Source organism: Montipora foliosa, chromosome 11 (genome assembly GCF_036669935.1).
Source record: "Montipora foliosa isolate CH-2021 chromosome 11, ASM3666993v2, whole genome shotgun sequence".
Classification (NCBI taxonomy): Eukaryota; Metazoa; Cnidaria; class Anthozoa; order Scleractinia; family Acroporidae; genus Montipora; species Montipora foliosa.
The window spans coordinates 28,791,476-28,812,546 of record NC_090879.1 but is presented as its reverse complement, the minus strand read 5'-3'; the positions used below and the strand labels follow the sequence as shown (position 1 = coordinate 28,812,546).

The 21,071-nt window shown below is 37.6% G+C and overlaps 3 protein-coding genes across 8 annotated transcripts in view; 2 read left to right on the top strand and 1 right to left on the bottom strand.

Annotated features, from left to right (window-relative positions):
• The window catches only part of LOC137974977 (mediator of DNA damage checkpoint protein 1-like), a 31,782-nt gene extending 29,369 nt beyond the window's left edge, over positions 1-2,413 (top strand). Inside the window, exons 24-26 of the mRNA XM_068822003.1 lie at positions 319-344; positions 736-899; positions 1,766-2,413. Coding sequence (XP_068678104.1) covers positions 319-344; positions 736-899; positions 1,766-1,925 — 350 coding nt within the window. The 3' untranslated portion in view covers positions 1,926-2,413. The remainder of the gene's footprint in view (positions 1-318; positions 345-735; positions 900-1,765) is intronic.
• Positions 2,414-2,601: 188 nt separating this feature from the next.
• On the bottom strand, positions 2,602-20,080 carry LOC137974978 (PCNA-interacting partner-like). Of its 4 annotated transcripts, none has more exons than XM_068822007.1 (12): positions 20,002-20,080; positions 19,760-19,815; positions 16,216-16,433; positions 14,831-15,100; positions 12,017-12,077; positions 10,873-11,021; positions 9,813-9,977; positions 8,445-8,531; positions 7,443-7,510; positions 6,753-7,079; positions 5,719-5,788; positions 2,602-4,659 (listed from the first exon to the last, which is right to left on the bottom strand). In XM_068822007.1, the coding sequence occupies exons 2-12, from the start codon at positions 19,773-19,775 to the stop codon at positions 4,219-4,221; spliced, it is 1,872 nt and encodes a 623-aa protein (XP_068678108.1). In that variant the 5' UTR covers positions 19,776-19,815; positions 20,002-20,080; the 3' UTR covers positions 2,602-4,218. The 4 variants fall into 4 exon arrangements, with proteins under 4 accessions (XP_068678108.1, XP_068678107.1, XP_068678106.1 ...); XM_068822006.1 differs by lacking the exon at positions 20,002-20,080 and adding an exon at positions 19,898-19,914; XM_068822005.1 differs by lacking the exon at positions 20,002-20,080 and having other exon boundaries at positions 19,760-19,948.
• The window catches only part of LOC137974985 (eukaryotic translation initiation factor 5B-like), a 27,239-nt gene continuing 23,078 nt past the window's right edge, over positions 16,911-21,071 (top strand). For 2 of the 3 annotated variants that reach the window (XM_068822014.1, XM_068822017.1), the window contains exon 1: positions 16,911-16,967. The gene's annotated coding sequence lies outside the window, so the exon portion shown is untranslated. Of the gene's footprint in view, positions 16,968-17,045; positions 17,100-21,071 lie in introns of those variants that run through there. The other variant, XM_068822015.1, reaches the window with a different exon arrangement.

Sequence of the window (21,071 nt, the reverse complement as noted above, 5' to 3'; positions counted from 1 at the left end):
GATACAGTGGCTCTCCTGATAATGCAATAATGGTTGACTCACCATAGATGAAGGTTCAACGTTGTGCAACATTATCGTTTTTGTTGATGAGTAAATTTTGCACCATGTGTCATCGGTTTTTTGAGACTTAAAAATGAATGATCAACTAATGCCAAAATCTAGTTTGGCTAGACATACATGTATGAGCACCTCCCTCGTGTTATACATCAGTCCATCAATTCTCTATTTTTATTGGTTCTTTTAATTAATTAAAGTTTAATTAGTATAATTATTGCTATCTAAGTATGAAAAAACAAGAATATTATTTTCTCTTGTCAGATATTATTCAGAGTGCTAAAGGAGAGGTGTGTATTCTGCTTGTTTGTATTTCCCTTTGATGGAGAGAAGAAATAATAATTATGAAAGACATACTTATATATAGCAAAGGTGGATGTGAAATGGTGTTCTAACCAAAAGATCATTAAAGAAACTTAAAGGAGTTTTAAGTAATTAATAAGCCAGAATAAAGAAAACCCAAGTTAATTCATATTGTAATATTATTTATGAAAAAGAAATTAAAGCATAACATGAACCTAAAGTGACTGAATGGCCAGAAATGTTTGCTTCACTGTCACAGTGGTGTATTACATATTCACATATCTCTGAGACAGTTTTCCACATCTAGTAGTTTAGGTTGGGTGTTATAGCACACAAGTGGACCTGTGGAACATTATTTTATCCGTTTTTGTTTTTTAGTTTTTGTCCAGCATTCCACGATCAATAAAAGACAACAGAGTATTTGTGATCTCCTGTAATGAAGATAGAAGTGTTTGGAAAAAGCCTCTTGAGGCTGGGATTCCTGTTGTCAGTGCAGAAATTTTGCTCACAGGGATATTAAGACAAGAGTTGGACCTTGAAGAGTATCCTTTTGTTAAAAAGTGTGGTGAGACTGCTGAGTGATTACATTTAATAGAGGGAGGAGCAAAATTTTTATAAAGGCATGGTTATGCATGAGATCCTAATTAAATTAATTAATTTTTTTTTTTTAAATCCGTTGATGCGACAAAGGACGTTTGTTATTATTATTTTGTATACTACCTTTCACCTCAAAGCGTAAAACCAGCTCAACTTGATTTGTAATAATTGAATATTATTATACATAATAAAATTACCAGTAGTATAATTTTATTATGTATAATCAGAAAATCATAAATGAGGTTTTTAGGCCATACATCGTGTTTCAGTGTTTCCTTTGCTGAAAAGCCTACCTTGATGTTCGTTCCCATGTCGTGCAAGTTAAGCGCACGCACAGGCATTTTTAAAATTTTTGCGTTTAATGTTTCCCCAATAGTCAAATTTGGCTATTTTCACCCTAGCAAAATTTCAAACAGTTTTCAAGCAGTTTCCCACCAAATCCCTTTTTGCAAGGGCTTTTCAAGGGCCCTTGAAGTGCAAAATTAATTTCCAGGGCTAACTTTTGTAGGTGATTACTGTTTGTTGTGGAAACATTGAGGGCCAATGAGTGATAAGGGAATGTTTGCGATAGACTTCAAGTGAAGAAGGAGAAGATTGCATTCTTTGCAGATTACTCTGTGGCATTTTTGTGGCAACATGACTATGTTTGACTCATTTTTTGCTTTAGGTTTTGTAGAATCCCAGGAATTCATAACATCCTCCAGGGTGTTGTTTGAGTCTTTCAAACATAATTATTGCAAAACCATATTATTTTCAGTATTCTTCCCATCTTTCTGGAAAGAATTGGTGGTTTTCCTTTACTCCATTGCAGACATAAATTATTATTTGTGGAAGAAACAAATGAGGCAACACAGGATCATACACTTAGTGAAAGTAAAATGATCAAACGACGACGAGAATTATCTGATGCTGGTGCATCATCGCCCACTGTGGAACCAAGGACCTCAGCTAAAAAGAGACGAAAGCGATGAAGGAGTACTGTTCAAGCAGCATATAGTTAAGCGTTGCAGACTTATGATAATAATTATTATTAACCAAGTTTTTAAATTTGAATGCATCCTCTGTTTACACATGTTGATACTGGCCGTTCTGCATAATCATGGTAAAGCAATTTTACTGAGCTTGTTCCCTTTTCAAGAAAATTCGAATTTCATTCCAGTTGCATTTAAAGCTGATTCAAAACTCTTTCTTTGTGGTGTTGTAAATGGTTTGTTCTTGGAACATGCGATGAAGAAAGTGTAATGAGCAAAGTAAAAGGTAAAAAATAATTCTAAAGTTTATACAGTGTCCTGTAAGTTTTACATATTTTATTTTTTTCTGTGGACGTCTGTTTCATGCAAATCTGGATATTCCTTGCTTTGACAAAATGAAATTCAAAGCAGAAAATGTTTCTCTGTATGTCTGTTCCATGTATGATGCTACTGTAAATGGAGGATAATAGAGTTTTTTATATTTGTTGGATATATTATTCAGTGTGGTACGTGTATTAATTGATAAATACAAAGGTGTCATGTTTAACTCATTCACATCTCAAATGCCCTAGGGACCCCCCCCCCCCCTCCCTGCCCCAATTGACGAGTAAATTTTAATCGTCTGGCGTCAGAAAGAGTAAAATCTATTAAGTGTCATTCTCAGGGGACAATGGGTTAAAGCTGCATGGGAAAGTCAAGTGACCATTTGAGCTAGTGCTCATTGAAGGTGGGACAAGCATAAGCCCAAGCAACATACCCAAAGTCAGTAGCATCTTTTGTTGGAACAAAAGACACTAATTAACAACAAGTTAGAGCACTTTTCAAATGAATGTTGAAAGTAAGTATGCGATTGCAATCGCTACACTCAAGTGATTGGTTTAAAAACCTTGTGCCAGTTTATCAACCAGAAGGAAAACCAAAACCAATCGTGGCTTGCACACACAGTTTTTCCCACTCGTTGAGCAAGTTACATGGAATTGCTAATTAATTTGGATTGGTTCATTATGCTGTTTGCCCCTGCCATGAGTGTTTGAAGTAACAGCCCATTTCTGAGTTGCTACATGCCTCAGTTTCAAAGCGAGTCCTGGTGCACAACCATATAGATGGAAATGAGTTGTGCATTCTTATGCAAATCAAACACATTTCCCTTTCAATTGTTGAGCACCAAGACTCACTTCGAAACCGAGACAAACACCAACTTGAAAATGGCCTACTACTTTCGTATTTGTTTTACGACACTCAACTAAAAACTGCTCTAATGTGCCCACATGTACTTATGGTGTTTGCGCTTATTGTTTGCATCACTAGGCAAACCCATTCCTTGGAGATGCTCAAAGGTGAATATTACAAGCCCTCCATCAAAACAACTCTTCTCTTTTACATGAAATTACATGAACTGAACTCATTTCTAACTCAGCAATGCACAAAGGGGAGAAAGAAAGCATACCTCTGCTTGGTACTAACACAGACATGTGCTAAACTAATACTAGTCAAGCTACGGTACTCAAAATTCAGGATTTTAATTAAAAGTATTAAATTTTGGAAAGGTCTATACTCAACACAGTCTGAGGAAGGCTGACAGCATTGGAATAAATGAGATCTATGCCCATTTTTGATACACAGTTAGGGACCATTTCAACTCCAGGGGCAGTGTTGACCATTTTTGTGATTTTATTAGAAATTGCCTGGCAAAATGAAAGTACTAATGGTAAGAATAAAATAAAATGAAATTTCATTAATTAATTAAAAGTACTATCTGCATTTGGCAAGATATAATTTATTTAATTATCAAAATAATTTGGACTTTCAGATGTACCAACAATACAGAATAATCTTTTTGAATTTGTTGCAGAGAAAAAAAATTATAATTTAAATTATTTAGTTTGACAAGTGATCATAGAAAATTATTGCAGCTAGACATTGGTTTATGTTCTGTTCAAACGTTCAACCAAACCTTAGTTGCCATTGCAATGTCCATAACACTTAAATAAACCACATCCATTTGGCTTACCTCAACTTACAGTGTGGATCTAGGTATTGTGACCTATTTTCCTGATTTACAGGCAAATCTATCAGTCCTGCTGAAATGATGATTTTTAATGGGTTAAAATATTGATCCAAAAAATTTGATTCATAAAACACGTACCCCCATAACTTCTAATTAAAGGGAAATGCAGGAAGTTTCCTTACTTTACAGCTGTAGGTAGCAGAATGCAAGTCCCAACACTTGTGTCATACATTGTAAAGTATACTCTTGAGACTAAAACAAAAATAATAAATTGTGGAAAAAGCATCACCTGAAAAAGCTTGTGAGTTGCTTTTGCCCTTGTAGTAAGGAGACCTGTTTTTTATTAGGCCTTGCTCTCCGCATGGTCTTATTTTTCAGGTTGTTTCGAACAATTGTGTCCTTAGTAAGCAATATGCGCTTTGCCGATGGTTTTAACAATTCTTCCTCTGGATACCGTAATGAACTTTCTGTAGTTGGAACACAGAGGTTCTCTTTTTCAAAAATAGCTTCTTTGATTGTCCTTTTCTTGCTGTGACATTTTGGTGTTCCATCAATATTCCGTTCGTAAGCTTCATTCTCATGTACATTTGATGCAATGACATCCACTTGATCCACTACCTTCATTTGTTCTCTTTTGGTGAGTGGGCTTGGTCCTATCTTGATGCTGATGGCAGGTTTAGCCCATGTCATGTCACCATGTACCTTTCTGTGGTTATCAAATGGTTTCTGTGACAAAATTTTAAATAAAATTAATGTGCCTTTAATTCACAGAATTGTAGGAATATGTGTAACAACCTTTCGGTTGTGCACCTGAACATTTTTTTTGCCTCGTATTAAATTTTATCACCACTTCAAATGAGTACTTTAGTCAGACGTTTTGTCTGTTGGTTTCCCATTCCATGTCTGGTACTTTGATACCAATATTTAAGGGGTTTGCATTATTTTTTATTATTACTTCTTAAAGAGAATTTGATTGAACTCCAGCCTTGCCTGGGAAACTGATTCTTGGGTTCCAGAAACACTGGAAACAGTGTTCTATTTTAAAACTTTCCTGGGGGGAGGGGGGCATGCCCCCAGACCCCCCTAGTTAGCTTGTGCCTTTGGCACTTGCAAGGCACCTTGTGGCCCCAAAAATGTAACATCCGTTGCTTTCAGAAATATGTCCGCTACTTAACAAAACTGTCGAAAAGCCTGCTGTAACCCTTGTCTTACTTCATCAAAAATGATCAGCCAGATTTTGAGCAATAAACCTTGCGCTGAGATTACCAGGATAAAAACATACCAACAATTCTCTCCAGGAATTATGTAAAGTGAAAGCCAATGCTACTTCAGGAAGTAACAGCTATGCGAGAAATTGTTCTTAAAAATATTGTTCTTAAAAATAGGTTGTGGTTCAAATTTTTTCTTGGTTTAAAATTTTTCAAACCTGTTCAATTTTGATTTTTCTTTGTCTAATGTTCATTTATCATTATCTGCAACAAAGGAAAAATCAAAATTCAACTGCTTAAGAATTTTGAACCACTGACAACATTTACTCAGACTTGGCTTTCTAGAGAAACAGTACCAAGGAATGAAATGGCTAGTGATGGCTCACCACTGGTGCCAACCAAACTGACAATATTGGTAAGGGTGATGATGATAGTTGGCCAATGCGCTGGTCAACATGTCCGCCGATGCGTTGGTTGGGATCATATTTTGTGACCATTATCCCAATCAGTGCTATGCTGGGTTCACTGATTTGCACTAATCCTGTTTCTAACAACTCAGGCCTGATGATCCCCTTACCTTTTCAGGATCAAGTTTTAGTTTCTCTGGTGGAGTAGTGTCATCTGCGATCAAATCAGCATCAGGGGTCCTGAAAATTAATAAAACATAATAAATCACTGATATTATCATCATCAGCAATTATTATTATTATTATTATTATTATTATTATTATTATTATTATTATTATTATTATTACTAATTATATTTACTGTCATTTTAATAAATTTTCTCTAATTCTCAGAGAGAGCCTTGGTCCTAGAAATGTCTCTTATCAGTCACGGCTTGTCCTAGGACTTAAGTCGTCTGGTGTTAAACAGAATTTAATAATTTGGTTTTATCAACAGAGTTGATAATGTAAATTGGCCACCGTACAGAGATTCTAAACGCTGATGTTTCGAGCATAAGCCCTTTGTAAGCGATTCGCTCTGAAGAAGGGCTAACGCTCGAAACATCAGCTTTTAGAATCTCTGTACGGTAGCCAATTTACATTCAATTTATTAACTCTGTTGATAAAACCAAATTAGAGTTAGACAGAGTATGGTGGGTTCAGGCGTCAAATGGTTAATGGGATGAGTGATTAAGGTTCTCCTTTTGAGTTATTCAGTATCGCACCCGGGGCTCCTACAAGGACTGACACCACTTTTGCCATAAACTTTACTCTCCACAGTTTAAATATTTCCCTTGCAAGATCTTAGTATTCCTAATTCTCTTCACCTCTGCATTGAATGTTTCTATCATCAGTCACTGGAATGTCTATGACGAGGCCTTTGTTGCTGTTCTCTTTATGGACAGTTATATGATACCTATGGTGGTGTATCTCATTTGTCGCCGTCATTCTCATCATCATTTATATTATTTTTTACCATTTTTAAAATTTAATAAACAAATGTATAATTTTAACAGAAATCATTAAAAAATTTCCATGTTTTTCCTTTGATTTTCAAGATCTTAATTCTCCAGGAAAAACCAAAGCTGGGTAAAAAAAAAACAAAGTTATTAATTATTCATTTGATAATAATGGAATAACCAACTACCGAGTATTCTACATGTACCTGAACTGGCTTAACAGTGACCGCACTTTGGACTTTCCATGAGCTGTTTCTGGAGTCATCAGAGCATAGCTGACATCTTGGGTATGATGACCTTGTTGAGACATTTGTTTCACATGTTGGTCCAATAAATACTGGATCAAGTAGTAGGATTTCACCCCCGCCATTGTGGACTGACAGGCTTTGCCCTCGAAGTTTTCAATGCTCAGTTGCTCTATGCTTTGTTTTAAAGCTTCCACTACTTCTGCCAAGCATTCAGTGGTAAATACTCTTTCTTTGGATTTTGATATACCAACTTTAAGCAAATTTAGAACCCTTAGCACAGCAGCTCTGAAAAAATATTGTTCATAGCTGTTAAATGTTTTTTTTAGTTTCATCTTGTTCTGTTGAGCTTGAATATATTATTTCTTTCAAATAAATTTGGGTGGAGTGCTCACAAACGAAAATAGAAGTTTTATTTAAAGTTTACATATTGTAAATCTTGATTGATAGTGCCTCTAATTTGGACTTTCTTTTTTACTGCATATGTTACGACAGCAGTACTCAAATCTGGAAACAACAGAAACAGAGGCCAGGTCGCTGTCCAAAACTAAACAAACTCTTTTCATGCAACTTTTTTTGCTTTCGTTTCAATAAACAAAATAATAGTGGGCTCTGGTCGTGTAATTGAAAATTAATGCTCTATAACCTTACTTTGCATCAGCTGTTTCTTCACAGATGTTTTGTAACTTCTGGAAAAAGGTTACGAATTCCCCAAGTCCCTGAAAAAATAAAATAATGAAAAGGCCAAATTATTTTAATTAGCAGTTCTTTACTCCTTCCTGTTTAAAAGGTCCCTCGTTGATATTCACCAGTAAAATTAAAGAGATGAGATCGCCTGGCTTAATGGATTGCATATGACCCTTCAGGTTCAAATTCCACTTGGTGGTTGATTTTCAATGCTACTGTGTTTATTATTTTGATTAAAGTTCTACATGTACCTTTCTATGAATGGTCTTACAAAGTGAGAAGCTTACAGTACAGTATAAACACCACTTAAGGACGGTGCCTACTATAACTGTTATTGCGCATACGTTCTGCGCATCTCGAGATACTCGGATTTCCTATTGCTAGTGCTTAATTAATGAAGGGATATTTTGCGCAGTTCAAAACTATGCGGAGAAGGCAGAACTTAGCAAGTGATCTTGGTAATCTATCCAAAAAGAAAATTGGGGGTAACCATGCATTTTTCAGAGATAATTGAGCTTTAATTTGGAAAAGAATGCCATACATTGCTTTGTATTTTAAAACTAACGTTTTACAAATATTGTTGATTATTTATCTTCGAAAAATGCGTGGATACCCCCAATTTTCTTTTTGGATTTCAATAACACTTAGTAAGATCTGCTCTCCCGCATATTCAGTAAACTGCGCAAAAATACCTTTGAATTAGTAGGCACCATCCTTAATAACTTAAAATTATTTTACTCTACAATACTGTAGCCACAGTGAAATCTATAAGTGTCTCTGTTGGACGCAAAAAGATCTGAGTTTACAAAATTTAATGTGTCCTGGCTTCAATATCTGGACATGGGGTCATATATATGTGGGTTAAGAATGTTTAGAATTAATTTCATTTTTAAGACTTACATGAAACAGTGACAATAATTATTGATTTTAAATGGCATTTGCCTGTGTACAGAGTGATACACTTACTTTGGTTAAAGGAAGTAGAGGACTGTCTTCACTCGGTGCATAACTCTTGCCACCCAGTCGTATCCTCAGAATAAAGGAAACCGCTGTCTGCATGGTACATGTAATTCAAAGGGCAGTCAAAACTTTGACATGATTCTTGGTCATGTTACTCAGTAATCTTTATCTACAGCTGTAGTACAAGGAAACTGTCTTAATAATTTAACAGTCCTTTATTAAATACCACGTCAGATTTTGTCTCCAAGATGAATGCCTAGGCCTTGGCTGAAATTAAATTATTTTTGTCTTGTCGAAAGCTAACGAAAGCTACATGTAATGTAGGTGGGAAGGGGGAACCAAGTGGGATGCAGAAGCAGAAATTAGGCTGGGAGGGGAGGGGCCTGTCTAAATGTATTTTTGAATCATGCTGCCTCATTGTTGCTGTAGCTGCTAGAGTGGAAATCCCCAGCCCTTAGTGAGAGTCCAAGACAACTGTTTGTTTTTAAGGCCTAAGAAATAGTACTTATCTGTTCTCCAAAATGCACACCCATCTCTCAGCTCAAATTGTCAACAATGGATGAGCTTGGGGGATGCTCATGTCTTTAATTAAAGATTTAAAGTTTGGTGGAACCACAGAACAATAAATTTTAGCAGCCTGAGGACGAAATACTTGGGTGGTGAAGTAAATTGAATTACAAGACTGTTCATTAGTTGACCACTACCCTTACAAAATCCCACACAGTTTTTGTCAAAACGTTGCAAGATGGGGCACAACTGTTTATAATGGTTAGGTTGTTATCTGGGGCTTCAAAGTTTAACCATGCAGATGGGATTTTGAATTTAAGGAACAAGTACTGTATGTATGGCGACCATGCAAGTTGCCATGGCAAAGGCATGGTCAACTTAAACCAGTCAAGGAAATTTTTACCAAAATAGAAGGGACAGAGATGCCAAATCTAGGTATAGGTTTACCAGAATGACCTTAAAGGTTATTATTATAATACTTAGAACATGAAGTACATGAAATTCAATGCAACCAGTCTGCCACAATAGATCAAAGGTTACCCCAAACTGCTCAAGGAAGAGACCACTTCACTGACACAATTTTTTTCCCATTTTACCTTCAGTTGCCAACCTTTACCCACACTTCACACTAATATTTTGCAGAGAATGTTCCCTGGTCCAATTAACTCTGATAAAGTCTGTTGCAAGACTTGACTTCAACTCTGCTAGTGGAGCTTCTATTTTCCTCAACGTCTGGGAATTGCAATCTACATATGGTGTGACTAAGAAAACATTTGTCTCTCTCTTGGTTCATGGTCTTATTATCTTAAGTTTAAAAATATATAATATATCATCACCAACATTTACAATGTTTAGTACCGGTACTACCTGAAACATTGGCATATTTTTCTCCCTGGCTACTTTCCTCAGAGCTGTGAACTGCTGATGAGCCAAGCCTCGGTGTGGAATGTTAATGGCCTGAGAAAGAGCCAATTCATCCCTTGAATTCACCAGAAGCCGTAGGTAGCTAAGCAACACTTGACGAAGCTGGACCTGACAGTACAAATTAGTGTAATAATTTTTCACTGGCTGAGTCAAAGCTAATAATGATGTTTAAAATGTTTTCTCTCACACACCTGCACACTTCTGGATCAGGAAATAACTCAGATAACAAAAAGTCAGTTGTTGTCGTTTGCATCTGTGTACTTTCTTTTTTTCAGTGACCTTTTCCAACCCATTGCTCAGAGAATTTCAAGTACCAGTACATGTACATGGTCTTTTTTAAATATATTAATTTTGTTTTGTTTTATTTGATCCTTGTCGCTAAAATTGGTTGTTCCTCCAAAACCTTCAATACGCAGCTTGTTTGCAACAAAGATTGGTATGATTTTGATAGCTACCAATTGGTGGTCTGTTTGGTATGGCTACAGTACATCCAACAGCATTATGTTTGAAGTACAGTTTTATAGAATATATGTGTTTCACACAGCAGGATTATAAAATTATGAGTGTTACACAGATGAGCTACAGGTCTGTTACTAATAAATTGTGAACAAGTACCCGGTAGTAGGCAAAAAATTTAAAATAAATTTAATTTAGTAACACTTGTTAACAATGCAGCCAAATATCCAATTATTAATCACATGTACTGTTAGTAGAAATTGAGTGAAGTATGATATCATTGTTTGGGTGAGTGTAGTCCTGAGAAGGACGTTTTGGGATGAGTTTAATTTCAGAGACAAGTCAATGTCTATCACATCCCAGTCAGTTCTCCTCAAGTCTACACTCTCCATGACAATTGCACAGTGTACTTCACTTAATAAAGATTTGACCCCTGAGTTCGAAAGATTTCCAAAATTACATGTGAGTGACAATGATAATATTATTATTTTGCTAGCTGCAACCAGCTTCTTCTTAGTAGACAATGTTTCGACACAGGTTTCTGTACCTTTGCTGCCTTCTCATAAGATGCTGAAAACGTCTGAGTAGGTGTCTGACACCTTGAAGGATCTGGTGATTTTTTGGGCTTCTGCTGAGCATTATTAATTCCTTGCAGAAATGAATGCAATGTTTCCTCTTTTAAGAAAAACTGGCCATCTGAATGAGAAAAAACAGACAGATGCATGACTGTGTTTAAGGGTCAACTGACCTTTCCCATGTTAGAGGTTAAAACTGGGTAGAATTCTTAAAAATAATATACAACTTAAGCTTACACACAAAACAAATCTGGCATTTGGCAATTTCATTAAGCTTTCAAAAATTGGTTTTTTTTCAAGTTTCCATTCATTTCTATTGAGTGACTCCAGCCTCTGGTATCCATGACAGAAATAATTTCAATTGATGCACCGATATTGTTCTTGGTAGGGTTTTCAGTGAGACTTTTAGTAGGCGGCAAAACTCTAGGAGTAGACAGAGAATGGACAACGCGGAAAATGGACAAAAATGTGTGTCCTCGATCTTGGACATGGAGAGGGAAACAATATTATCGCCACCCAAAAATTACTCAATTCTGGCGTCTTTTTTGTTTTTCACGAGCAGAACTTTCCAGATCCAAGGTTCATGTTCTGTGCGAACATTTCTCACGTTATTTGTAAAATTCAGGGTAACTTCCACGGAGAAGTAGGCCACTAGTTTACAGGCAATAGACGGCGAATTTCGCCAGCCGCCCACTCTTATTGGAAACCCTGTCTTGGTAAAGAAAATAATAAATTTATTTATGACATAATTATCAATTTTCTTGGTCTGCATCATACAAATACATCATCAGCCAACAAAAAAAAGGCTCAAAGCGTGGCACTCAGACTGTCTCCAAACTGGTATTATAATGATCATTTAATTTTTCTGACAACAACAACAACCTTACAACAAAATGTTTATCGTACCCCAGAGATGTAAATAAATTAAATTACAAATATAAGCAATTAAATATAAATATGATAATTACAGGGAACCAGCACCCTGAAACAACTGAAATAACTAAGAAGGACAAAGGAGCAAGTTTGACGCCACCACATGACATACTCATTTGAAAACTTTAAGCTACAGTGTATGTTTATCATCAACTGGTGATATTCAAAGCTTTACAGCTGTACCTGTGTTCTCTGTAAAGCATGACATGGTCCTATTTCCAGCAAGCAGGACAAGGATTTCCTCCTACAGGTATGAAAGTTATGTTTTTATAACAGACATCAGATAGTATTACATGTAGCATAGCAGGGAAGTCAGGGTGGTTTTAGTGGTTATGAATCGCACCTCCCACCTCTGTGACATGGGTTCAACCCTGGCCTCGGGTCTTATGTGGGCTGAGTTTCAGTCGATCTCAATCTGACTCCGAGGGTTTTTCTCCGGGTACTCCGGTTTTCCTCCCTCATCAAAATCGACTCTCAGTCAATTACATCAGGCTGCAGGCAGATACCCTCAATAGGGATTAACCTCTCAGACTGGTATCCTTCCCTTTCATTGAATTAAAAGAATAAAGTTGGTATTATTATTATTATTGTTATCATTATCATTATTATTATTAAGTTAGAAAGAGTTTAACAGGCCACTTATGCCCAGAAATGAATGCAATTAGATGCATGCCCAATTTTATACTTAGCTCCAGCCTATTAACCGAGCAGGAGGTCTGTATGGGAGAATCTTGACCAAGGTTGTGAGTATGGTCTGTACACACGACCAAGGTCAAGATTCTCCCTTACCGACTGACTAAGCTCAGTTATAAGATGTTTATTATATGGCAAACAAGGACAACTGGTTTGTACTACAATGTAAGTGACATTTTGCTTGCGAATGGCAATGAGTGGTGATGAGCTGAATTTAACTCTGCCAAAGTCTGCTTGTCCTCCTTACCTTTTTTTCTCATCATGCTTTTTGGTACTTCCATAAATAAATATTTGTAGAAGAAAATACTCAAAATTTTTACATTTTAGTTTGCAACTATTTCACAACAAAACATTACCAGTCTAGATGCCGGTCTAGATGGCAAAATCTGGACTGCGGTCAATATTGATTGTAGCCAATCAAATTCATGAATTTGGTAGTTCCCAGTCTTTGTGAGACAGAGCCAAATAATGAAATACAATTATACAATACATGCTTAATTGACCACTCCCCATAGGGGCTTTCAGGGCCAATGAAGCACAATCAATGAAACAACAAAACACAACAAATGTTAAGAATCCCAACTGGCCAGAGGCAAACCAGTTGTCTATTTACAAGATTAGTGCAACTAAGAAGTTGAACCAGGAACTACTAGGAACAAATTCAATGAGTGGTCAAGTCTTGAACCCGGGAACTATGGATCTCAAGGCAAGCATCCCTGGCAACCACTGGGCTGCACTGCCTCCTTGACATCCAACAAGAAGGATCTCTTTACTTTTAAGTCTAAGCGTTAGCTAGTCCTATTTCCAACAATAAGTCAAGGGTAACTGTCTTTTAGTTTAGGGTTACAGTCAATGCAGCTGATCATCCATTAATTAAAGCGCCTATCACCTCAACACACTTTTCCACTTTATTTATTCTCCAAAATCGTCCCAAATACATTGTGTTGTTTATAGAACCTTTTGATTGAAATTTCACTTTTTTATTGGCTTTCAAAAACGGGAAAAGTGATCATACTTTGATCCATAACCTCGGAGCAATGAAGGAGAATGGGTTCGATACCGGGTTGACATCACAAATTAATTTCCATTGAGGTAGTTCTTTGAAAACAGCAATGCAAATTAATTTGTGACATCAACCCAGTATCGAACCCATTCCCTTTCATTGCTCGGTTATTAATCACGGTATGACCACTTTTCCCGTTTTTCAAAGCCAATGAAAGAGTGAAATTGCAATCTAAATGTTCTGAAAAAAACACCATGTATTTGGGATGATTTCGGAGAATAAATATATTGGAAAAGTGTCTTGAGGTGATAGGCACTTTAAGGATGCCTACTATTATTAATGCGCATACATTCTTCGCATCTCGAGATACTCGAATTTCCTATGGATGGCGTTTATTAATACAGGCCTGGGATATTTTTGCGTGGTTCAAAACTATGCGGAGAAAGCAAAACTCACCAAGTGATCTTGGTATTCAAAAAGAAAATAGGGGGTAACAACGCATTCTTCAGAGATAATTAGGCTTCAATTTGGAAAAGAACAACATACATTGCTTTGTATTTTAAAGCTTTTTACAAATATTGTTGATTAATTATCTTCGAAAAATGTGTGGTTTAATTACCCCAATTTTCTTTTTGGATTTCAATAACATTTCTTAAGATCTGCATTCCCCGCATATTCAGTAAACCATGCAAAGATACCGTTGAATTAGTAGGCACCATCCTTAATACTTACGGAGCAGCATTTGTGAGACACTTTGTGACATTTAAAGGCAAGGGGACACTTCCTTTATGATGCTTATTGAAATCTATGAATGAAATGATATAATGAAATGAATCATGTGGAAGCTATGATCCTCGCAGTTATGAACGCAATTTTAGCGATTTTAGCAATTGCGTACAGTCAAGCCTGAAAAATTCAGGACTTCATTCGGGTTTGAAACCGTGACCTTGTGACATCGGTGCCACGCTCAAACCAACTGAGAAGAACATTAGAACCCACAAATGACCAGCTCCCAACGTCAGTGGCTTCATAGCTCAGTTGGTTATAGAGTGTCGCACCGGTATCGCGAGGTCACAGGTTCAAGCCCCGTTGAAGTCCTGAATTTTTCAGGCTTCTCTACGCAATTGCGAAAATTGCATTGAACTTCATAACTGCGAATATCATAGCTTCACTTGATTATTGAAATCTGTGTGCATCTAATAGCATGCATTTTTGGGCATACCTTTGTCCATCAGGCAAGCATTTAACTAGTGGAGAGATGTGTCTACATGTAGGGTGCATAACTTAAACATTTTACTCACCTCAAGTTGTGTTTTAGGTTTTCCTACAACAACAAACTGCTGCACAGTTTGAAATTTGATCTTAGCATCACTGTCCATGATGAAGCATGTCTTTACCCTCTGAAGAACATCCACAAAGTCGACAGCATTACAGTGCGATAAAAATTTGTTATATTCAGAGCACAGTTTTGCAGTTTCTCCAGTGCCATCTTCCATTGACAACTTGTATTTCACGATATTTTGGTGAGTTTCCAAAACGTCCTTTGGTTGCACAGTAAAGTCTCCCTTTTCCTGTAAAGTAGATCTTCAAGTATTAACACACTGACTCCAGAACACCCCCCCCCCCCCCCTCCCTTCCTACCTTGTTTGGCTTTAGACAGAGTGAAATCTATTAAGAGTCACTCCTAGGCGTCAATGGGCTATTAAAACAGCCTGTAGCATAAATCTTTGTGGAGCCGAGTAAAGATTCAAATAAAGTTTAACACATTGCAGTCCTAAGAGGACCACCTACAGATTTTACTCTGTCTAATTACAGAAGCTTTCACTGGTCAATGAACATTACACCTGTACAGTGTAGCTTCAAATGGCAAGATGACCTGTCAAATGTCATGGTAACCTTGCCAAGACGGAAAAAACTAAGATTGAGAGCAGGAATCCTATTTAAGAGATTGTGCTTCAGAATTACAACAACAGGTTCAAAGTACATGTCACTTTTCACAGGTCACTCCTTACAAAACCTTAACTAAGGCTAAACTTAGACTCGTTAGGCCTCGGATGATTAGGCCTAAAAATGATGTTTAGGCCTAAGGATAGCCAATTTGAAGGTTTTGGGTTGCTTCAGTACGTATAGGTAAAACAATGACCTGTAATGAGCGAACTCGAATGTGACCTGTTTTTTAAACCTGCCATGATAACAATATTATAATGATAAAGAACAATTATGGCGCTTGCAGGAATTTGCAGGAATCCACGCGCTTGTAGGAAGTTTCACGAATCCACACGGGGCTGCAGGAATCCTACATTTAAGACAATTAAATTTAGCTTTATTTTTGTTGAATGATCATTTACAGGTTGCTTTTTCCAGTTTATTAAGCCAAAGCTACTATGAATTAAGCCTGATTCTAACCATTGACAACAGCAGAAGTATCAGACGCTTCACAAATATTTAGGCCTACAAATTGACCGACTCTCAACTGAGTGGCTTCATAGCTCAGGTGAAAAGAGCACTGCACCGGCTTCACAGAGGTCGTGGGTTCGAATCCCAGGCCGTTAAAGTCACCTGAATTCTTCAGGTGTCTATAAAGAGACAACGTCGTTTAAATTGTCTAGGTTAGTTTGACCATTTCTCCAATTCACCTCTACACCACACTTCACAAACATTTGTCAACCAAAGACTTATTACGTACCTGCTTGTTAAGTTGTGCCATGACTAACTGAAGAGCCACAAGTTGCTCTTTTAGATCGAAAATGGAATCGCAGAACGGCTTCTTGGTGCTATGTTCCCTGTAGAGATTTATTAGAAATTCCAGAGGGCTTTGCAGTTTTGCATGAGGGATGGAATTACAGGTGCTGAGAAACTTTGAACTTTCGAACCCAAACCCGAGATAAGCAATGTTGTTGTCAGCTGAAAGAGAATTACGCTGAAAAATCAGTGTCTGCACGTGGGATATTACGAACAGTAGATTACTCATCGTTGATTATAAAACAGCAAAGGTAATTGGCACTGACGAGGCAATAATTTAGTTCTACTACAAGTGAACTAGCTAGTTCAAGCATTCAAATTGACATTTTTGCCAATTCAATTTACAAATCAATGCAAAGTTCTTTTGTCCACGGCCTTCACGAATCGTATCGATGCTCCAAAATTCAGAGGCCACAAACGATGTAAAAAAATATCTCTCGAAGAGGACAATTCAATTAACTGACCTCTCCAGCCATCGTGAATTTTGAAGAGCTCAAAGGCCTTGACGATTTGCTGCAAGTTCTCCTCTGCGATCCAGAACAAACAATCAGCCATATTGATTTCTTCGCGAGGTTCAAACTGGACGCGACTTAAGGTAAAGGGCCAATCATATTGCTTATCCAGAGTGAGGCCGAAGGAGTTTTAAAAAATATGGCGGCGATTCGAGGAAAGACGTGTGTACCAACCATTTTAAAAGTAAGTAATTTTTCTTGTTTTATGAAAATGTTGACGGTGGAAGACTTGTTTGATATTTGTTATGTCCATTTATTTTCGAAAGGATACTTTTAAAGTCACGACTTTGGAGAGGATACGTCTAGGCTCTCGAAAACAGTACAGGGTGGTCTAAAACACAGGTTACATTCTACAGGTCAAGACTAGAATTCCCTGCTCCACTGATGAAAAACTAAGCCAAGAGTTTTCCCTAGACCTGCAACTATATTTTCCAGCAATGATTCGGTCAATGATTAGGGCTAGGAGAGTCCACTTTTGGTGGTGTTTATTTACTTTTAGTATCACCCAACTAGTGGACTAATGCAAATCCTGCATTTTGATTGGCTACGCTACAAGAGGACTATTAGTGATAGCCCTCGAGTAGCGAAAAGCGTGATGTTTCCTTTCGTTTTATTCCCAAATAAATATTTATTCAACTCGCATTTGTTAACTTTATTATTGCCTCTTCTGTCCGACTAGTTGGGTGATACTAAAACAATTAGACCCTTCGCCCTCAAGGGCCACGGGTTAATAGCCCATTCGGCTTCGCCTCATGGGCTATTGACCCGTAGCCCTTGCGGGCTACGGGTCTAATTGTTAAATAACACACTGACCTGTGACCTGTGACCTGTGTTTTAGAGCCACACAGATTACTGCCGGTGTATGAGGTCTTTCAGTCGTGACTGAGTAGAGGTGAACCAGTTGGCATCCTTTATCTTGCAGTCTGTTTTTAGGGGTATAGCACAAAATTGTACTTTTCTTAGAGGAAGAAGAAAATGGGGCTTATTTATGGGGGATTCTCAGCATGCCATGTCTTCTTCTTCTTCTTCTTCTTATGGAGTAAAATATTATTGGCTTTATTGAAGTCATTTTAATGATTTTGATAAAGCCAATACTAATTAAATATTATATAATTTATAATAATAATAATTTAATTGCATTTGAGGAAGGAGAATGCAGTTCATAATCCTGGGTGGCCTGTGGTTTCACGGGTGACCTTTTTTTTTAGATTTTTTCGTCAACAACTGCATTTTCTGTGCCATTTTGAAGGACTTCATATGTCAAATGCGCAAAGACTCTCGTGTACCTTGTAGTTTTTGTAGTAATTGTATAAGCAAGTCTGAGCATCATGAAGCAGATATCTAAAGACTACCTCGTGGTTTTCTCTGGTGCATGTCAAGTTGAGGTCCAAGGTTAGTCTCTGAAGAACCTTGAGTTTGTGATGGGTTTGGCAGGACGTTCTTGACATTCTACATCTACTAGTCTCTGTTGCTCTTACCCTCTGCTAGGTTTTCTTTAGTTAGGCTTAAAAGATCTATGATACATATTGGTACATATCTTCATTTTCCGATGGTTAGGAACAGTGCATTTTTCTCTGGGATTTGCTGCTGCTGCAATAGATGAGGAATATATTTCGACCTATTTGTAACCTCTTTTAAAGGGTGAATTTTGGTTTGTTTTTTGTGTGTGTTTGTGTCTGGTTTGATACTAAATTGTCGGATTTAGTGTTGTCAGAAGTAATCATCATCATCGTCATTATCACTACATCCTTCGACAAAGGTCTCTGACCCATTAATCTTAACCTTAGCAACCACAAGAGTGTCCCTCAAATACTTCCATTGACTGGCTGGCAGAAGATTCCACTCTCTTGAAGCCAGATGGTCTGGCGGCATGTGGTTAACCCATTCATCCCTCAAGCAGCCCCCATCGACAAGTAAAATGGTCGTGCGCTAGACAGAGTCAAATCTAAGGGCACTTTTCTTTTGTCCAAACTGGCCGGCCAGACCCATAAGCTTGCAAAGAAAAATGTAACAATTTGAAGGAACACTTGCATTATAATCCTCACATTCTTCTGGAGGATTATATATGTTTCTCGAAATGTGTTAATTTGAAGGCATTGTAGAGTAATAGCCCTTCCAAATGCCAAATCTGGTCAGTCAGTTTTCTCAAATGGAAAGCGAAGATGAAAAGTCTCATTTTTACCCCAAAGGGGTCACCAAGAATTTTCGGGAGCTTTTATGTGGCTGAAATTTTCGAAAAGGCATGTTTTGGTCCCTATAATTTTCAAATCACTATACTTTCAGCCAGGAAATCCGAACAGATGTAAAATTTTTAGGGGATAAAAATATGCCTATATCTACCGTTTAAATACTAAAATAATGAAACAATGCTATGTTTATAAAGTGGTTTTGAACTATAATTATTCTCGTTGGGTACCCCCTGCTCTCTGGACCAAAACGGTTCATGATGTTGCAAGTATTGTTTTCCTGAAAGTTTGTATACTGTGGTTTGTTTTTTTTACCCACTGACCCTTCCCCTGAGAGTGACTTTTCACTCGTCACCTGTGGGCGTCCTAGGGCGTTTGAGATGTCAATGGATTTTAAAGAAAGTTCTCCAACCGTTTTAACTCAGAAAACATTGATTGTGAGAGCAACACTGATAAGAGTTACAGAAAACACTCACATATAAGAGCCTAGAATTTAAGATCCTGTTATGCTAAAAATTTCATTATAGACCCCGGTTACATACGAACCAGTTTAGCCTAAAAAATTAAGCAGGTTCTTATTTTAGAAAATGACCTTGAAATTTCAAGCATCTGGAACAAATCTTTTGTGGAAGAACCTAGATAACCTAAAACTACTGTAAATACCATTCTTGTAAGAACTTATTTAGCCCAAGTTAGAAAAATCTAGGTTCTTATATGTGGGTATTTACTGTATTCCAGGGATGCGCTGGATGAAATTCTTGTATGTCGGGAGACTGTATGGTATCCTTACATGAATGACTTGCCATTGTTTCATTGCTTCATTTGGTTTTTTTCACTGGTCTGCGTCTGAAAAGAAAAGGGTTATGTACTTCATGTTGCGGAATTAGAGTGGCTTGTGATTACTCCAAAGATCTGTGGGTAGATTTACATCATTAGTTTGTCGAAAATATAAAGCCGCTGTTACATGTTGAAACTTTCAGCTGAAACGACTATGCAACGTCACTGCGAAACAGATTTCAGTACGCGTTGCACCTTGTAACATGGTCGGTTTCATTAAACTTTGTTGAACTTCCGTTGCGAGACAAGTTTCAGGAAAAGTAGAACCGCTTTCTACTTCTGCAAGGCTCGCAACGATCGCAGTGGTGATAAAAACAGGAGTTTCACCGTCTAACCTGGTCTCGCTCGATCTTGTTACGCTACGCCGCGTAAGCCAATCAGAAACCGGAACAATGGAATTAGTATCGACTTGTTTTGGGGGAATCTGGTAACAACAGACCAGTTCCGAACAATTTTCGACCTTGTGTGTTAAACGGTGCAACGGCTGCTGAAACTCTTTTCGCAGCGCCGTTGCACATAAAGCGGCTGTTACACGTTGAAACTTTTAGTTCACACATGTGCAACGGCGCTGCAAGAAAGTTTCAGCAGGCGATGCACCGTGTAACATAAAAGGTCGAAACTCGTTCGGGAACGTTGAAACTGGTCTCGAAGTGTTGTTTACATGGCCTTAGCCGGTTTCTGATTGACTTAACGCAGCATGGTCGGTTTCATGTAACGTTGTTGAACTTCCGTTGCGAGAGAAGTTTCAGGAAAAGTAAAACCGCTTTCTATTTCCCCAACGGTCGCAACGATCGCAGTGCAGCGATAAAAACAGGATTTTCGCCGTGCACTGACACCACTACTGGTCTCGCTCGATCTTCTTACGCGCTAAGGCCATGAAACTAGTATCGACTCGACTGTGTATTGCGGGAATCAGGTAACAGCATTTCGAGACCACTTGCAGTTTTTCAACATTGTAGTTTCGCAGTGCCGTTGCACATAACTTTCAGCTGAAAGTTTCGACCTGTAACAGAGGCTTAGGTACTAACGCTGCTTGTATCTACTAATATGGAGTTTGTGTGGTTTCGAGAGAATTCCACTTTAATAAAGAGAACCACAAATGCGTGACGGCACGGAATTTGAAAAAAAATCGTTGAAACGCACGGAAATATTTTCGGTATTAAAGCGTGAAAATTTCGTGGGAAATACGTTTATGTACTTTAAAAAACCGCATTTGTACTTAAACGGACATATTAACCCTGTGAGCTCTTTACAAGCGATATTCG